This window comes from Pundamilia nyererei, unplaced genomic scaffold (assembly GCF_000239375.1).
Source record: "Pundamilia nyererei isolate P.nyererei 1_Seehausen unplaced genomic scaffold, PunNye1.0 scaffold00180, whole genome shotgun sequence".
Classification (NCBI taxonomy): Eukaryota; Metazoa; Chordata; class Actinopteri; order Cichliformes; family Cichlidae; genus Pundamilia; species Pundamilia nyererei.
In genome coordinates this window covers 36686-56464 of record NW_005187581.1, presented here as the reverse complement: position 1 = coordinate 56464, position 19779 = coordinate 36686, and the positions used below count along the sequence as shown (strand labels likewise).

The following is a 19779-nucleotide window of genomic DNA, read 5'->3' as shown; positions in this document are numbered from 1 at the left end:
TTTTAGGAGCTGAAACAAGATATCTCCAGTTTCCGTTATGAGGTGATGGGAATGATGAAGACAGGAAAGTCAGCTTTAAATGTGGCAAAGGCCAGTGGCAGCTCAGTGGAATCCAGCCTTGCGTACCCTAATTCCTCACTCAAGGTCTCTGCTTGCCCACAGAGCACCCAGATGAAAAGCAAATTTAATCGATTCAAAATCGCTACATCCATCCTCAAGCTGGGCAGTTCAACAGCTGCACCCAGGCCACCTGAAGCCTCCAATGGTCTACCTAATGGATTCATGTCCCTGGTCTCTGATGAGAGCTCTGGTGAAATGTCAAGCCAGAGGAGAAGCAACTCCAAAGATGTATCTGACTTTGGTTTGTTTCAGAAACACCAAAGGGGCAACAAAGAAGCCTCATCAAGCGCAGCAGAAAGCTCGAGGGAGATGTACTCTTTGTCAGAAGAAGCAGGGGAGTGTGGGGACTCAGACTTAGAGGAACATATCGCTGGAGAAAAGAGTGAGAGGAAACTCCTGGAAACAAAAAAGAAGGAAGAAGTCGAGGAAATTAAGGAGGAGTCGAACAGCAAAAAATGCTTGGACCAGTGTGAAGAAAGAGAAACTGAGGAAAGAGACAAGGATTTAACCTGTACTGACTCAGTAGCTGATGAATGTATGTCTGGCTCATACAAAGACGATGCCTAAGATGTGATGCGATGTGATCAGAACTACAGGCCCAGTAATGCTGGATTGAAGACAGAGAGACTGACAATCAACGTGAGCCTCGAGTGAGAATTGTGAACATGAGTCGAACTTTTCCAGTTATTACTAAACTTATGATCAGCTTTGATCTTTGGAGACTCAGGGAGGCCTTTGGTTTAACTGTTTTAAACGCTGTTATATTAGCAGTGGAAATGCAGCAACATTGTTCGAAGCTCCGTGTAAGCATTACGAGGAATCACATTTAAGGATTACTATATTTCGTTTTATGACCCCAGAGGTGATTGGACAATAATGATTTCCTGAAAGAAAAAAGCTTTTTCTCCCAGCTGATATGTGCATTTCAGTTCAAATTGTCCTGTTGGTTACCATATAACCGTCTCTCTCTACCTCTTTTTTTTCCCTCTACCCATGAACATTTAACTCTCCCCATCAGTATCTTATTAGAGCAATAGATGTGTTCTGTTTTAGACGTGACTTTCTGCCTTACTCTGTCTGTTTCTGCACTTTACACACTTTAAAATGGCATACAGTTTTTTCAAAGATCGCTCAAACTCTGATCATTGCAACAGCAATTCTGTCAAAGTTTTCTATGCAAGAACTGTGGATCATGATTCTCATCACACTGATTAGGCCGACTGTAAAATCAGCGCTGACAGTTCATCCCAAGTATTTTCTGTAAAGTAGGGTGTGGCCAAACTATCTGAGATAGACATTATGAACACAGCCGATAAATTATTTAAAGCAACGTATTATTCAAGTTTTGTCACTCAAGAATAAACTCATTATTTTGAACAGATCTGCTGTTTTTAACTGTTAGTTTAAGATGTCATGTTAGTTCGAATGAATGGCATTATAGAAACTGAAACATAAATCAAGAATAAATATAGAAATACACTCTTAATTTCCTGTCTCCTCTTTTGTTCATTGCAAATCCCAGACAGGCATAAACACAGTAACTGATACTGTCAAAAGTTAACTGTATATCTTCATAGTAGATTATGAGGTTATGCTGAAACAAATGCATATGTATAAAAATAATGAAATGGTTAATAGTTGTTATGCAAACTGATATTTTTTAATTGGGTCACACAATACCTTTCTATTTAAAGGAGTCAGACAAGCATCACCAAATGGTCTATTTTACTCTTGAGGCTCATAACAGAGCAGCTAGATTACTCACTAGAGATGTGGAATTATAGTACTCTGTAAAATCATTTCTCTATGCTTTCGAGGAGCCTGACTTTCTGGTATATTTTAGTGATTTGGAACAGTGGTTCTCCAGGTTTTCTTGAGGTCTTTTAAAGTTTGTCTTTGTTTCTTTTGTTTAATGACTGCTTTTTCACTAGTTTTCAGGCCTTGTGCTTGATTATTTTCAGAAGCATGTCTTTTCTTCGTTAAGCCGCTTTACCCTGAGCTTTCAGTGTTCAATCAAGCTTAAAAAAATGCACCAACCTCAAGGCATGAATCAGTGTTGTGTCTACAGATAACAAACATTGTAGCTGAGAACCAATTTTGTGTCGTGTCTTTAGGCTTTGTTACTTTGTTACTAGCAGCCTGGCTTTTTTTTTTTTTTTTAATTAATTAATTTTTTTTAAACACATATTTTTTGTCATTTTTTGTGGATTTTCTGTATTTTTGACAAATGGCAAAGATAATATAGTTTGGCAGCCACGAAGTAGTATTTTTGTGACTTTCAAAGAGCTAGTAGCCAAAAAATGGGCATATCATGTATCTCCTTACTATCTACATTCAGATGAACACTATCTGAAAATCAGTTCCTTAAATGGATGTGGGCCTTCAGCTCACCATATACTGTTTGCAGAGTAGAGGTGGGTTTCAAGTAGTGCTTTGTCATACCATCAGTGATAATACTAGTATAAATTCATATAAAACTATTGTGATATCACTGGTATTAGCAATACCATGCCTTTTCTCTGTAAGGGTGTTAAACTAAAGTGCTAAACTGTTAAGTTATAGTCTTACTTAAAGTTTCCAAGTGAAACACTACCTAAGATGTTTTTGTGCTTATTTCCGCTGAAATAATTTTCAAAGCTGGTAGCACCTCGGCAGTACATTGCCAGCTAAGCCTGTAGTAGTAGTAATAGTAGTTATTCTTAATGTGATTAAGTTTATTAAGTTTATCACCCTGTCAACAGCGTGAACAGACCAAACACTACTGCTGTATTGTCAGGTACTGGTGGTTAAAACATGTGACTTCCTGGAACAGATGTCACATAAGGTGAGCTAAAGTACTGTACAGAACTCCTTTCATGTTTTTCTCTTTTTGCCTCAGGAACAGTTGTCGTGAAATGTCATTTCCATTAGTTCACAATCAGTTTCCCAAAACCACACACTGCAAGGGCTAATTTGGCAACATTTTTGCTCCACTTTAACATCTCTTCTGCTCCTAAGAACATCATGAGTGTGAACATGTATTACAGTGATTATACACTTGTACAAAAAGTGGAGAAATAGGGTTTAAGCACTGTAATTAATAGAAAACCTGTGCTCTACACAATGTAACAGTAACTATAGTATGCACTGTCTGCATCATAAAAACACAGTTCAAAACTTTTACAATTTCTGTAAAACTATGAAATTATTTAAAATTTCATCAGCTGCCGCATATGTTTCCCCACAGACTGGATATTTTTTGTTTTCTCTGAACTTTCTGTTGCTTTCCTATTTGTGCTGCTTGGCCTCTAATTTCTAATTTCAGTGAACAAGTGACCGAGCAAGTGAAAAGGAAATGAAATATTAAGCAGCTGATGAAATTTTGCTCCATGTGGGATCAAAAGGCTGTACTGAAATGCTCCTGGGCTTATGATAGATCTTCCAACTTGATTGAACCAAGCTGTCACAGACACAGAAACACATGAATAGATATCTCCTAACATTGCATATTTAAATGACTCACAATTACGTGTTTTAACTGCTGAAGTCTTATACAGTAGCATACTCGTGGTTAAGAGCACTGATGTGACTTTTAAATATGACCTAAATAACCTGAAAAGTCTTTTACATTTAAAATTGAGTGTGATTTGTTTTCTCAAGGAAATAATTGATAAAGAATTAATAAACAGTAACATTTTGACCATTTTATTTAATTATAAGAAAAAACTATATATATAATAGGAGCAATTTACCTAACCCACAAAAAAAAACATATGTTTAAGGATCTAGCAACCTAAGGACCAAACTGCAAAGCTTGCCAGTGGTTATAAATGTTCGCACACTCAGGGTTCTGTTAGATTTATTAGAGTAAAGGCTGTGCTGGCTCCTTGGAAATTGTGGCCCGCTCTTCAACACTCAAAGTCTAACATTTACTACCTAGTCAAAACTTACTAATAAAAATGTATGATGTTGTGTAAGGTTTTATGTAAGTCCCTGTCCTTACATATGACTGTACTGACAAATAATTCCCAGTAGGGGGAGACGTCATACATAGCACAAATTTCCTGCTGTGATTCCTGAAGAAGGTAGAGTGACAAATCCAAGCACTATACTTACTGTATAAAGAACTGCTATAGATACACATGAGCTTCATTTATCGATTTTAGAGGATAACCTGTTAATATTAAAATACAGTTACAATTACAGCAAAATTTCAAAAACAGCGGACTCAAAGACAGAAAGATGTTTCCAAAGTCAGGAGACTCTTGGAGACTGTTCATCTGTCATTCATGGAAAGACAGAGGTTGTGTGAGTTCATAAGAGCGAGTACATATTTGCAGTTTCAGAGCAAAGCTGTCTTAACCTTTGTTTTTAAAACATAGTTCTCATCCCAATCCCTAACCCCCTAACCTTAACCCCCTCTCTTACTTTACTATATTTACTGTAAAAGAATAAAACACGCACTCTTGGCGTATCCGTTTTCAAACAACAGCAATGAAAGAAATGGCTCTTGGTCCAATAAATCAGCCTTGTCTGAGTTGTCTCGACCTGCATGTGTAAAGTGTGAAGCACACCTGTCGAAAAGTCAAGACTGTACACGAGGATGTCCGGAAAGCCTGTATTCATGATTAATTTATTCTTTGAGGCTGTATCAGATCTGGCTTCAATGTGGGAGACAGAGACAGCTGAAGGGAAAAAGTTGAGCTGATAACGATGAACATGACAGCAGGGAGGATGATGGGAGAAGAGGAGCGCAAAAGGGAGTTCACGGGACGTTGATGGAAACGATGAATCAATGTGATAAAAGTTAAAGGGGAGAACGGTGGGGTCCCAGGGGAGGTGTGATAAAAATACAGTCAGATTTCCTTCAAAGGGTGTCAAGTAAAATACCAGACTGTGCAGATTCACCACAGTAGGTCTTCATGCATGATTTACACCTCTATTTTATAGCATTTTATATCAATTTTATTTACATTTTGTTGCCAGAAGTCTCATGAAGAGAGATCAGAGGTATGCTTAGAGCCCGTGTTTAGGTGTTATTGTCAAGCTAGTGTTTGGATCTGTATCTTAAAATCTGCTTTTCTTTATGCATCTTTATTGGCATCTTTTTTGATTGCAGTGCAAATTCTGTGGGTGTTAGCCTCAGAAAAAAACGAATCCTCTAATATTTTACATACAATGAACAAATCATCACTGGTTTGCATACTTTAAACACAATTCACAGTTTGGAGACAGGCGGGCACTGCAGCTTGTACAGCAACGTAAAGTTTGAAGTACAGGGTGCCCTTGGTGCTCTGGGATGTGACGGTGGTCTGCAAATTCATGCAAAATTCATACGAACATGAGGGAGGAGGAGAGTTAGTGGTGGAGGAAGGATTTCGACTGAATAGAAGGGTGTATGCGGGTGGGAGAAGGATATAATGGTATGGAACAGACAGTGAAGAACTAAAAAGGGAGTGGGTGTGTTAGAGAAGCTTGTTCATATAAAAGCTCCCTCTCTCATTTGTGTTCCCACATATCCCGTGTGTTTCTGTGGACTCCTGCTTGTGTGTGCGTGTGTGTGTGTGTGCACTTGAAAGACAAGAGCAGTGTGTGTTTGAGCCCTTGCAGCACTGAGGACTGATAACTTCACAGGATGCATCGGCTTCTGGTGGTGACCTTAGTGTTGGTGGCCTTCTGCAGTCTGGAGACCACAGCTTTTTCAGCTTATGACAAGATAGTCACCCATAGCCGCATACGGGCCAGGGATCAAGGGTAGGTAGACTTAATATTTTTCCTATCACCTTGTTTGCAGGTGCAAGAACATAAATTGTATGATCTGGCAATAAACAGTAGCATTTGTAAAAGGTTAGACTACGCCAATTTTTAATATGGTTTTAAATCTTACTGAGCACTACAGTTTCATGAACAGATCAGTCATATTGATGAAAAATAGGAAATTCCGCTTGATCATCAACATATTTAACATGCAAAAATCAACAACTGAAGTCCAGAGAAATCCAAATACTGTAAGAAATAACCCTTTCTAAAAAAGTTTTAGTGTATTTCTTATTGAAATATTCCAAATATTATTAATTGTGTATTTATTAATTATGTAATTAATGTAATTTAAAATTCACATGTAAATTGAATAAGATGACTCTTCTTTAAAATCATATTTTGGATTAAGACTGATGCCAAAATGATCCAAATAATTCGTTCTGCTTCTTGGGTGGTTTTGACCTTACTGTAAGTACAGTACACTTGCGGCACACATTACTGTAGCAGATACTGTACATTAGTGCTTTGTCTGCTTCATTAATAAAGCACCATTATTACTTGCTGAAATAAATGTCTGCTAACTTGAAAAAAAACCCCACAAAGCAGACAAAAAATGCACATGCATCAAATTTTGGTTTTGCGTAATACACCGTATGGACAAAAGTACTGGACCACACCCCTTTATCTTTAAATTCACGTGTTTGGGGTATAAAATCTAGCAGCTACTCACACAGCCTGTCCTTACAAACATTTGTGAATGGGAAAGGTTGTTGTTAAGAGCTCACTGAATCCAAGTATGGTGTTAAGACGACAGCATTGCAACAAGTCAGCTCATGAAGTTTCTTCCATCCTAGAAATACCACAATGAACTGTAAGTGGTATATTTGTAAGGTGGAAGCAATTAGGAACCACATCAACTCAGCCATGAAGTAGCAGAGTTGATGTGATTCCTGTCCTGCAGCTCTTAGTGTTTAAAAGCTGCCAACACTCTGATGACTGCACAGCTCTAAACCTCCTCTGACATTAACATCAGCACAGAAAGTGTGCTCAAGGAGCTTCATGCTTATCAGTTTCCATGAGTGAGCAGCTCCTGTACTCGTCATTTGCCGGTGACCCAGTACTTTTGTCTTATTAACATAAATATTGCATATTGACATGTGTAAATCGCTTTTTTCGGCCATGCATTCTTTTCCATTTCATACATACACACCTCTCCACATCTTCTCATGGTCTTTTTCGTCAACTTGTCTATCCTTGTCGCCTTCCTTCCCCCTGCTACGCTCGTACAGTTCCATATCCTGACCTTCCTGATCCTGTTCCTTACGTTCTTTTGTTACTCCCACCTCACCCTCTCCTCCCTCTCCTCTCTTACAGACCCAATGTGTGTGCTTTGCAGCAAGTCACAGGGACCAAGAAGAAGTACTTCAGCACATGCAGGAATTGGTACAAACGCAGCATCTGTGGCAAGAATACGTAAGTGTTTACTGAAAGACCGAATGGATCTAATTAGCGCATCTTTTTATCATTATTTGCACTGAATTAGACTGGTCTGATCAAAAGTGCAAACCACACCCAGCTTCATCACCCATCTATCAGCAGAAGCCCAATATGTTTGACCAAACCCTTTCTGCACCCTCAGACTTGTACCTCAGTTTATCTGAACCTATAGCATCTCGCTTTCTCCTCTTAACCTTCGCTTTAAAATGAAGTTGCATGGTTCAAACCAGTAATGTCTTTGTGCATTTATGAAAATAATAAGAAACCAAACTTTAAATGGTAAATGGCCTGTATTTATATAGCGCTTTACATATCCAGTCATCCACCCACTGGTGATGGCAAGCTACATTGTAGCCACAGCCACCCTGGGGCGCACTGACAGAGGCGAGGCTGCCGGACACTGGCGCCACCGGCCCCTCTGACCACCACCAGTAGGCAACGGGTGAAGTGTCTTGCCCAAGGACACAACGACCGAGACTGCCCAAGCCGGGGCACGAACCGGCAACCTTCCGATTACAAGGCGAACTCCCAACTCTTGAGCCACGATCGCCCCGTCTTTAGGGTGCTTGTGGTGGATTTAGGTTATTTCCTGCAAAATAATTTCATAAAATATTACATGAAACGCACTTAAAGGAGTGTAAGGCTTAGTTGGAGCTGTTCTGGTATACTTAAGTGCAGAAGCAGCAGAAAATAACATACACACTTAGTCTCTGTCGTTAGCCCACATGCACACACAAGAACACACGTGTAGACATACACCCGTCTGTTTTCAGTCATGCAGTCAACTGGACCACCTGTTGCGGTATCGATAAGGCTGAAAATGGGGTGTGAGCTCAGGGGTGAGTCATTTTCTCCCAAAACAGTACAGCAGTAGACATGAAAACAACCAGGAATTACTGGTCAAAACATGTGACAGTAGATTACGAGAAGCTAGTAGGGGTTTCTAAGATAAGAAACACAATTGCTTGGCCTCATCATTACATCACTACCAAGTCCCATTAGGCTATTTACAAATTATTTTTGTCAGATCTTTATGTAATGTGAATATGGCATATTTAAAATGTTTAAATTAAACAATTTCTAAATTAGGATTTTGTTGGCCGAAAAAATAAATTTCAATGCATTTAACTTTTTTCTGGTTTATAACTTAATTTGTTAGTTCATGCAAAAGGTTTGTAGTGTTACAAACAGCAAAATCTACATCAAAGATAAGTACGTTTTTCCCACAGAAAGCACTTTGCTAAACAGCTGGAAGTGTTCAGTATATTCTCCTCTTATCTGTCTCACTTTGCAGTGCACCACTGGTGATAGATTGGATCACCCAGAGAGATACCCTGTTTTGCTTTGGTTAGTTGTTTTGTTCTTTTCCTGCGCTAGTGGGTCAGTCACACACTTTCACCTTTAATCTTTTTCAAATGGTTTTGTTGCTGTTGAGCATCCTGAACATATTTCCAAAACTAAACTTTGATCTTACACCGTGGGTTAAAAGCATGTGTAGTTTCAGGTCACTATACCAACCTAAAAGTATTAACTATTAACCTAACATAGTTTGGGAATTGCTCATGTTTCTCTTGATATAATGGTACCATAGGATCTTTTGAGGATTTCATTTGAATTGAGCTGTTGGATGAAAGAAATGGTTTTTCTGTTAAAGAAAACTATTTGCAGGAAGCACAGGATGTGTGATTAAAATTAAGTGGACTTTATAACAAACCTCTGTAAAAGTCAGATTCTTAAAGATGTATTAATTTAGAGGAAGTCCACACCCATCTATACAAAAAAAGCTCTTCTACACAATATTAAGACCAGACGGATGAGGATGGAACAGAGACTGTTCATTAGTGATTACAGAGGATTTAAAAAAACACTCCAATGTCTTCATCTGGTGCCAGAAAACCCCACCTAAAGCCTTTGTATGAGTACAGTGTGTGTGTGTGTGTGTGTGTGTGTGTGTGTGTGTGTGTGTGTGTGTGTGTGTGTGTGTGTGTGTGTGTGTGTGTGTGCGCGCGTACACCAAAGCCCCATATTTGCACATCTGCTCATCTGGAGGCCACATTGAGTTGTTTCATGCTGTGATGCAACCAGGGGCTTGGCTACAGTGCACTGGCTAATTCTGTTTCAGGTCTCTGTTGAATCTATTATCCTGTCAGAGCGTAGCTGGGGAGCAATGACTTCATACCTTCCTGACGGCCAGTCGTGGAGGGGTATTTATGTATTTTATATTACCGAAATTAGTGTCAAGGCAAAGAGGGATTGCTCTATAAGCAACATGCCTCTTTGCACAAAATGACTAATTCAACACATTCAGCAGAATCAAACACACACAGAGACGTTTATCTATAAACACACAAATACTAATTAAATGGATTAACTTTGCCAAGCGTGAATCTTTGTAGAAAGTGTGTGTGTACATGCACATGTGTGCTTGTGTGTGAATAAGGTTTTCAGTTGAGGGGACTTGAATCTACTTGCATACTGACTGTGGTTGTGTTCCTTGCTTGTTTGTTTGTAAGAATTACATTTTTATGTTACATTTTATGCAGTTAGAAGCTATGGTTGAGGTTGGTGTACGTGCAGTAAGCTATTTTTTTAAAAAGTATTGCTTTGGCGTAATTTATCAATACTGGCGATTCCTGAATAGAAAGCAAACTATTGATAGACTGGTTTACTGTAAATCATGAAAAACTAATGTGCACATGTGGAAATACAATTTTTCCATGAGAAAAAGGCAGGAAAACCTCAAGTTCTGCAAAATGTAATGAAAGTGTAATGGGCTCAAAGAAAGAGTCGAAACTAATTTCCGGAGCTGAAAACTCAGGAAGTGTTTCAAATTAAACCCCAGTACAGGTTATTCACTTCCTAGTTTGTCTTAGAAAATGTTCGTTAACTGGGGACTAATCCTAATCAAATGCTGTTAAACCATCTATGGTTTGTTTACTCTCAGTAAAACTTCTCACATTAGAGCTACAGTACTGTCCTGTGTCTCATTATATTAGCCTTCTCACACCTCATTCTTTCATTCATGCCAATGCAAAAGAGTGCCAGCTGAGCTCCTGTTATGAGCACAGCTTATCTGGTGCTTATCTTGCATTTTGTCATGGAACGGGGAAAGTAGGACCCAAACAAGGGACTCTTGGATGCAGACAGTGAGTGTATTTACAGTGCAGTAAATAATAACATGACAGTCAATCCCGTGCACGTTCCCCATGTGCGTTCCCCAGTGTCCGTGCTCTGTGTCTCTGCTCCCTTTGTGCTTCCATACAACGTGCTCGCTGCCCTCTTGTCTTTGCAATCCTCTTGTAGAAATCACAGAGGCAGCCGTTAGAAAGCCCACAATTATGATAGACTCACCCTTTCGACTGACTTACTGGGAAACTGACGGGAAGTCTTGCAACGATCCAGCATCCACGGGAAGCTCAGCCACTCTTCTAAGTAGCTGCCCCAGACGAGGCTGATCAGCAGCAGGTGTGTGCCATCATCCTCCTCGGGTGTGGCCAGCCTGGCGGGGACACACTCACCAGGCCTGACGGTGCCTGTAAACCGGCCATCCGGATACACACACACACACACACACATACAAACGCCTATACACACAAACACACACAAACATGGAAAAGAGGGACACAAGCACCACACATAAACAGCCCAAGACAAACCCATAAAAAAAAAACAGTCCACAAACGCTCATGAACCCTGGGTCACCAGATCCAGGTCCAGGTCCATGACACATTTCTTTGAGTTACGCTTTTACAAGTTTTGATAAGCCTTTATTTCCACCTAAAATCTAAATGAAGACACCCGTCTGTTTTTTTAGAAGTGAAATTAAAGAATGAAAATCTGTGAAAATGTTTTCTGGAAAATTTACAGACTACAGGATTCGACTTGACAAGTGAGACGTCTGACAGCAGTGTACCACACGGAAGAGAGGAAACTAAGTAACTTAGAGTTGTCCATAAAAATGTATCAGATAACAGTCTGTTTTTTGATAATAGTGCTTACACATGGTCCTGTAATTTTTTTCTTTCTTCTTTTTAAGACAGAAAAACAGTTACTAGAGATCTTCCCAGTCACCAAATTTTTCTCGATTAATCTCCTCTTGGGACTTTTTGAGCTCTTTGTCACTTTTCTTGTGGAAACACAAACCATGTAAATGTTTTTTTCTCCTTTCCAGTCTGCTTAACTTGTTGGTTTTTTGACAGTTTTTTATGTTTAATTCGTGTCAAACTTTTTCATAAGTTTACTATGTGGTGTTCAGGTCAGCCAGTGTCAAGAGTTACTTCCTCATTTGTTGTTTTCAATGCCCTCATTCCCAGGGCTCCTCATTATCTCACAGCTGCACAGGTTTTTTTTCAATGACTCATTTATTTTAGTTTGTTGAGATGGTATAGTTTTGTTTCGGTTCATCACCTTGTGTTAGAGTCATGTAGACTCTTGCTCTGTTTGAAATTTATATGATAAAGATGCACAACCCTGAACAATTAAATTTTTTATTTTTGACATTTTATATCTGGATTAAATTAATCTATGTTTTTAATGATTATCTACTTATTGAATAACTCACTGCTCTTTTAATGTTTTTGGCAGGGTGGTTGTATATGAATGCTGTCCAGGTTATATGAAACTCGAGGGTACGAAAGGATGCACTGCAGGTAGGTGGATGGCTCAACAGATTCACTCAAAATCAACTCAAAATTACAATATATTCAATATGAATATTTCCTCTGGTTTCTCACAACTCTCAACCTTACCACCAGTGGCTCCCATTGACCATGTGTATGGTACACTGGGCTTTGTCAAGGCTACAACCACACAGCGATATGCTGAAGTCTCTAAACTGAGAAAAGAAATTGAGGGAAAAGGCGCCTTCACCTTGTTTGCACCTAGCAATGATGCCTGGGATGAGCTGGACCCTGTGAGTAAACCTGTGTTTAAAACCTTAGAGAGAAATGCATTTACAATAATGTCTGCTCAAACACAGTTATACTTTGATGAAACTAACACTGTGATTTTTAAAGGCTCAACGATCTGCACTAGAGAACAATGTGAACATTGAACTCTACAACGCTCTGCATTACCACATGGTAAACCACCGTGTCCTCACCAAAGACATGAAGAATGGCATGACTGTCAGTTCCATGTACAATGAAGAGGGACTGCACTTCAACCACTACCCAAATGGGGTCAGTTTATGAACGGTGTAGACAAGCGCAATGCTGCATGATTATTACAATTATATCTATAAGAGTCAATTAAGCCACTGATTGTTTGATCTTCATAAAATATTTACTTCCTAAGGTTGTTACAGTGAACTGTGTCAGGATTCTCAATGCTAACCAGCTGGCCACAAATGGTGTGGTGCATGTCATCGATCGGGTAATCAAGGCCGTGGGGAACACCATCAAGGATCACTTGGAGCTCAATGAAGACCTTTCCTCTTTTGGTGTATGAAACTATTCTCAAAAAAGTTTACAGTTGTACAGTTCACCATTAACAAACAGTAACTTTTATCCAACTCATTATAGCATCTGATTCTTAGAAAAATGTTTACGTCGTGTCTTGTTCCCCAGGCTATCGCATTAGCTTCCAATGTGATGGACAAGCTGGGTGAGCCTGGCCAGTACACTTTGTTTGCTCCAACTAATGACGCCTTTGACAAAATGAACCCAGACTACTTGGAGAATATCATGGAAGACCCAGCTGTTGTTAAAGGTACAGTAAAAATGTGATGCCTTAATGAGAGCATAAAGTACAACCTTAACATTTTCACATTTATTCCTGTGGCCTGGTAAATATGCTAAAAAAGGGCCACTACTACTATGAGCTACTATGAGCGTGTGCGGCAGCTTCACACAGCTCATAGTAGGCCCGCAGACAAATTGATATGAAGTGGACTTTGAACTTTGAACTTGTTTTTGGAACTTGGAATAAAATACAATACAAATTTTGCTTCTGTTTCTAATGCATTGCTTTTGCAGGCTAAATTTGTTGGCTTAGCTTGATAGTCGGGCTCAGCTGTGGCATAAATACATGCCTAAATGTGAATAATGAGCACAGAGAACATTGATGTTTCATTCATCTGCATACCTGCAATTCCTGAATAACACATCACAGCATAAGCTTCACATAATAACTAGATACTTTAAGTGTGTAATTTGAGTTGCAAACCTATGTTCAACTTGTGTTTATGTTTATTTAATTACTCAATTAAATGTAATTAATTTTGCCTCTTTCACACTTTGACCAACCTTGTCAGCTCTGGTGAACTACCACCTGTTAAAGAGTGTCCAGTGTGCAGAAGCAATCATGGTAGGATCCATGTATGAGACTGCAGAAGGCAGCAGCATAGAGATTGGCTGTGACGGTGACAGTCTGACTGTGAACGGCATCAAGATGGTCCTGAAGAAGGACATTGTAGCGACCAATGGCGTCATCCACCTGATAGACCAGATGCTGATCCCAGACTCAGGTACAAACACATTTTGAAGTTGTTTAAATCGTTTGGCGTCTTCCTCTTAATGGGTCACAGGCATATCTTTTTTGTATTGTTCATGTCAGCCAAGGGAGTGAAATCGTTACTGGAAACCTCCCAGAGCACTTTCAGCAGCAAGTTGTCTGAGCTGGGCTTAGCTGAATCCCTGGGTCCAAAGACAGAGTACACCCTCCTAGCTCCTTTCAACAGTGCCTTCACTAGTGAGTTGAAACATGTTCTTATCTATAGAAAAGTAGCACTTTTTTGTGGTTATAATATTTTGTCTTTTACAAACCAAAAATATTATAACGTATGCCACACTTTTAAATTGCAAAGCTTTAGATCCTGATCAAATAAGGCAAAATGCCTTATTTGATCAGGATCTAAAACTATCCATCTTATTTAAATCTCTGACATTTCTCTCTGTCAGGTGAAGTGATGTCAATGGACACAAACATGCTGAGACTCATTTTGGAAAACCACATCTTGAAGACAAAAATGAAACTGAGTGAGCTTTACAACGAACAGACGCTGGAAACAATCGCTGGAAAACTGCTACGAGTCTTCATTTACCGCACTGTGAGAATTCTCTGTGTGTGTGTGTGTGTGTGTGTGTGTGTGTGTGTGTGTGTGTGTGTATTGTTACATTAACCAAGTGAAATCTGAAAGAAAAAGAGAGAAACCACAGAAAGTAGTAACTTAGTCTGATTTATGCGAGCCTTACCAAGTGTGTGGTATATTGTTGCTGTCTTTAAAAATCTGTAAACATCTAATTACTCCAGCTTTTGGCAGATGAAGTGTGTTTCTGCTCCACTAGATAGCATATTAGAGTCAGCTGGGTTTAATTTTTCCACAGAAACATTGTCTTATTGTGATTGATGACAATCAAAAAAAAAAAAGAAAGGCTTACAGCCCTCCTCCACACAAGCAAATAGTTACCAGATTTGTACAGTGAATTTTAAACCTGTGGCTTAACTTTATGAATGCTCCTTTTTTGACAGGCTGTGTGCATAGAAAACACATGTATGGTGCGTGGCAGTAAGGAGGGGAGCAATGGGATGCTCCATTCTGTGAGGTCTCTTATCAAACCACCTGAGAAAACTATCTATGAGCTCCTGATTGCTGACGGACGTTTCAAGTAAGAGCAAAGTATCATTCTAAAATACTTGTTGCTGAAAATGGTTTCTCTTTGAGTAAAGTGAGATTTTTATCTCCAGTAGTGGGGATGGAAACAGTGATCGCACATTGCTTGTGTGCGTAATAAAACATCTTTTTCTGATGCTGTTGATGATTCACTTTCAGCAGAACATTTCTCACTGTGTAATTAAAGGCACCAGTAAAGGTTGGTGATGAAGAACTGAGGAAAACAAATCTGTGACTCAGTGGGACCACATGAGAATGCAAATCTCATTCACACCCTCTGCCTGAACTTCCCTGCTAACACTATAATCCTCCCGGCTTAAAAGAGAAACCTTTTTTTTATCTGTTCTGATATTCATTGTGTTATTGTAGTTAGAACCATTTTGCTTGTGGAAATACACAAATATAGAATATAAATTTCTTTCTGTCTGAACCACAACACTAAGGCTGTGGTAAAAATATACTTCCAGTGGATCATTAAAATCACCTGATTTCCACCAACCGATTATTGTAAACACTTAAACTGTACATTGCTCTTAAATTTTGTTCCTATTTTATTCCTGCATCCCTGATTTTCTTCTTTTCTTTCTGTTATTTGAATGAATGTAGGAAATTCCTGTCGCTAATGGAAACAGCAGGTCTGTATGATCTGTTAAAGCAGGAAGGCTCTTACACCGTCTTTGCACCAACGGACGATGCCTTTGTCGACCTCAGCAAGGAAGACATGGCTCTGCTCAAAAGTGAGTACCCCACTGCAGTGAGCACATATGCACTTATCTTTTGAAAAACCCAGCAATGCTGTCAATGTATCTTCATCTAATAGGGAACTATTTGATGCAGAAATGAGAAAAAACATTTTTTAACATTGTCCAAAATATGAATTCTAATTCCTTCATATTGACACCGACAGGTGATCTAACTGTTCTGAGAAACATCCTGCTGTACCACTTCAGTAATGGGACCTTCATCAATGGAGGATTAGAGGGAGGAGTTACCAATCTGCTCAAAACCTTCCAGGGCAAGAACCTGCAAGTTAAATCTGTATGTCATCTTTTAGAGGTTTTTTGTTTTGTTTTTTTAATAAAAAAGCCAGCAACGAGTTTCTAAATCCTTCTGGGAATGTCATAGAGCGTTAATTTCAGATGTATCAGCTAATGAAACTCATGAAATCACTCTTAGATTAATGTTTAAAATTAGCCCACGGGCGGAAAAACTTTTCAAACTCAGCTCAAAGTGTGATTTGCCTCAGTTTTGCATGTTGGACAATTGTAGGATATTAGTAACGTTAATAAATGGAATTCCCAGCTCTCACACTGCATTCTTCTTAAATGACTTAAATATTCTTAAATTTGTGTGAAGGTAACGTTTAATTGTGTTTGGTTTTACCAGGTAGACAGCTCTATCCATGTCAACTCTGTGGATGTGCCACACAGTGACTTGATGGCAACAAACGGTGTGATCCATATTGTGAAGAATGTTCTTTATCCAGGGGGTAAGAACGTGTGCTGTGTGTTCACCTGTATGCCTGGTTGCATTCTGCTTGTTTGATATATATAAAATGTGACGTGTATTACTTACAGACCTTCCTGTGGGCCGTCAGGACCTCCTGATCCTCCTGAGGAAGCTGATTAAGTACATTCAGATAAAGGTAGTGAAGGGGAAACCCTGTCTGTGTATTTGTGTAGAGGTTTTACTGGTTGACTTTTGAAGCTTTCATTCTGTTATGCTTTTTGTTTTTTAGTTTGTCTCTGGGTTTTCTTACACTGAGATCCCGCTCACCTTCATCAGTAAGTTCCCATAATATCACTATCACTGTATTATGTTTAGATATTTTTGCCTGAGCAGGAACCTAAAACTAATTTTATTACTTTCTCAGAAAGGACTATCACAACAACTACTCATTTTGTTGAAGGTAAGACCTAACTACACAAAGGACTTGAGTCTGCACTTATTTGATTTACAATCTGCAGTGATCATAAATAACAGACATTCCTTTAAAACAAATTCATATTCTTTGCTCAACAATACAAACATGCATAAAGTGAAATCTGTCTTGCAATGACATTAATAATTCATGTCTCATAGGAGGTTTCTCAGAGGAGTAAGTACGTACCAGTTAAAAGTCTGGACACTCTTATTTGTATATTAGACAGGGATTGTAGGTCTTAAGACATATTATTTGTTGCTATATTTGTATGTTTTTTAATCAAACAAATGAATATAAGAAGGAAAAATCAGTCTTTGCTTGGATCCTTTGTGGTAATACTTATGTAGAGGCCATTGCTTTGCTGGGTGGGTTCAGAAAACAAAGGGTTTTTCAGATCTCAAGGGGATTTTCATTTCATCTTTTAAGAAACCATGTTCATAAGATTTAAGGGCTACAATAACTAAATCTAAAAATACAACTTTACAGTGATTATACAATTGATGTGCGATTACTCATCTGGGTAGAGAATCCTAACTATTCCTCATACTAAGCTACGTAAGCTAAATACTTTATCATTCTTGAAGTATTTATAAAATTACATACTGAATTTCACCAGAGAAACATACACACACACACACACACACATGAAGAGAGAGAGAGAGTATGCATAGTATGCAAACGGCTACCATACAGCCATCATAATTCATTATACAATGAGAACAGGACAAATCAACAATTGACAATGACTAATTAATATTAAAATCTGTAACATAATGTATTGTTTGGAGTTTAGTCTGTTACTGTTACTATTTTTACCATTTCTTCTTGGAGCAACTGTAATCCACATAATTTCCTTAGGGATTAATAAAGTATTTTGATTCTGATTGGATGACCTGCCATTATCCAATCACACATCTCTTACCTGTATCTTTTGCTCGTTTCTCCTCCTCTTCTTTTCTCTTTTTTCTAAACTGAGCACCTGATGGCTTTGAACTTTTCTTGTCCATCTTGGTTTTAATTTTGCACTGCAGTATGAACACCCATCCCTCAACCCGAGGATCACCACAACATAACCTAATAAACCTACACCTTAGTTCACTTTGTCTAGGGTTTATTTCTGCCATTTTGCACAACCCAGGATTCAAATCATGAATACATATGTGCTTGGACTGAAAACATCATGAATGAAATGTGGTCTATTTGGAAGCAGCAGGCCTCCCTCCCCTTTCGACGTGTTGTGTGTGAGACTTTAAATCATCAAACTATAAAATATAAATTTTAAATTGTTATTGATCCCTTTATCCCTAGTGTATAGTTTTTTTCTTACTCTTCTTATATTTATTGTTTGTTTACTTGCACTGCTGTAACTGGAGCCTCGTCGTCTCGTCTCTCTATATACTGTACTATCAGGCGCACTGAGGGCTCTCGCACTCACGTCTCGCATACAGAATTTCGAAAAAACATCGGCACAAATAATAAGTCTGTAGCATAATGTCTGGTGTTTTCATGTTTGTTGGTTTGTTTTTATTTCGTTTTATTTTGCGAGCTGGTTATTAGATGCTGCTCCAGCCAGCCAGAGAATCCCCCCGCCGCCCCGCCCTGTCCTCCTTGTGCCGCAAGCAGCAGGCGCACCTAGCAAACGGAGGGCGCCCTTACTCCCAGCAAATGGGCAATAGAAAACCGATCGGTGCCTATGCCATCCCCAGTATGCGCTGGCATGATGTCGGGGCAGCATGAGTACGAGCAATTTATTTATTTATTTATTTATTTTGCCGCCCTCCACAATGATGCCGCTCCGGGCAACCGCCCGTGTCGCCTGTATCAAAACCCTCTACTGGACATGATCTTGGCTCTGATTACTAACAAGGGCACTTATCAAGCAACCTCAGGCCAAAGAGCAGCCTTCTGATAAAAATGGAAATCTTTCACCTTTCAGCTGGCTCTTGTACATATACTGTCTCTCTCTCTCTCTCTCTCTCACACACACACACACACACACACACACACACACACACACACACACACACACACACACAGATATTTTTGGCAAACGTTTCTTGGGGAAGGTTCTGGGGTTAGATGGGGATATTTTGTCAGATGCTCACATCTCATTTATTATAATTTAAACCAGTAGTTTTTAAAGCAGAAAGACTCTAAACCAACTAAAGAAAAAAGTGAAAAATTCTCATACAGACCTGATTATTTCTCAAAGTGTGTAAGTGCAGGACTGATTAAGGCCTCCTTTTTTTCAGTGCTGCAATCACTTACCATGCTCATGCCATCTTCTTGGTTTGAATGCGTGTTCTTATCTGCTTGGAAAACTACACATAATGTGCCTTCAGACTCCTCCATAATAAAGAATTTGAGGGAGTTACACCCTTATTCCCTACATTCTTGACCGATGCTGAAATTACCTTTCCCTCTCTACAGTTCCTGAGTCAACAGTGATCCGCAATGTTACCCGGGTTATTTCAGTGGAACCATCTATCACTACCGTAAAAAGAGTTATTGGAGGGGACCCTTCACTTTTCGAAGACATCAAAACGAACTTTTCAATTACTACCAAGATCATCAAAGGGGACCCTACACTTACCGAAGTCACCAGAGTCATAGAACGGGACTCTGCAGCTTCCAAAGTCACCAGGGTCATCAAAGGCGACCCTGAAGTTTCCAAAGTCACCAGGGTCATCAAAGGGAACCCTACACAGACCAAAGTCACCAGGGTCATTGAAGGAAACCCTACACAGACCAAAGTCACCAGGGTCATTGAAGGGAACCCTACACAGACCAAAGTCACCAGGGTTATTGAAGGAAACCCTACACAGACCAAAGTCACCAGGGTCATTGAAGGAAACCCTACACAGACCAAAGTCACCAGGGTCATTGA

General features: G+C 39.2%; 2 protein-coding genes across 3 annotated transcripts in view; both read left to right on the top strand.

Annotated features, from left to right (window-relative positions):
• Positions 1–1594, top strand: part of trpc4a (transient receptor potential cation channel, subfamily C, member 4a) — a 33636-nt gene extending 32042 nt beyond the window's left edge. For both annotated transcript variants that reach the window (XM_013914251.1, XM_005746565.1), the window contains one exon: positions 7–1594. In XM_013914251.1, coding sequence (XP_013769705.1) covers positions 7–687 — 681 coding nt within the window. In that variant the 3' untranslated portion in view covers positions 688–1594. The remainder of the gene's footprint in view (positions 1–6) is intronic.
• Positions 1595–5532: 3938 nt separating this feature from the next.
• postna (periostin, osteoblast specific factor a) overlaps positions 5533–19779 on the top strand; it is a 17272-nt gene continuing 3025 nt past the window's right edge. The window contains 18 exon segments of the mRNA XM_013914249.1: positions 5533–5853; positions 7234–7332; positions 11941–12005; positions 12111–12268; positions 12372–12536; positions 12652–12798; positions 12924–13065; positions 13610–13822; positions 13912–14046; positions 14256–14404; positions 14827–14963; positions 15575–15705; positions 15876–16006; positions 16355–16457; positions 16546–16613; positions 16707–16752; positions 16842–16877; positions 19323–19779. The exon segment at positions 19323–19779 is cut by the window's right edge and continues 19 nt beyond it. Of these exon segments, the coding sequence (XP_013769703.1) occupies positions 5735–5853; positions 7234–7332; positions 11941–12005; positions 12111–12268; positions 12372–12536; positions 12652–12798; positions 12924–13065; positions 13610–13822; positions 13912–14046; positions 14256–14404; positions 14827–14963; positions 15575–15705; positions 15876–16006; positions 16355–16457; positions 16546–16613; positions 16707–16752; positions 16842–16877; positions 19323–19779 (2501 nt within the window). The 5' untranslated portion in view covers positions 5533–5734.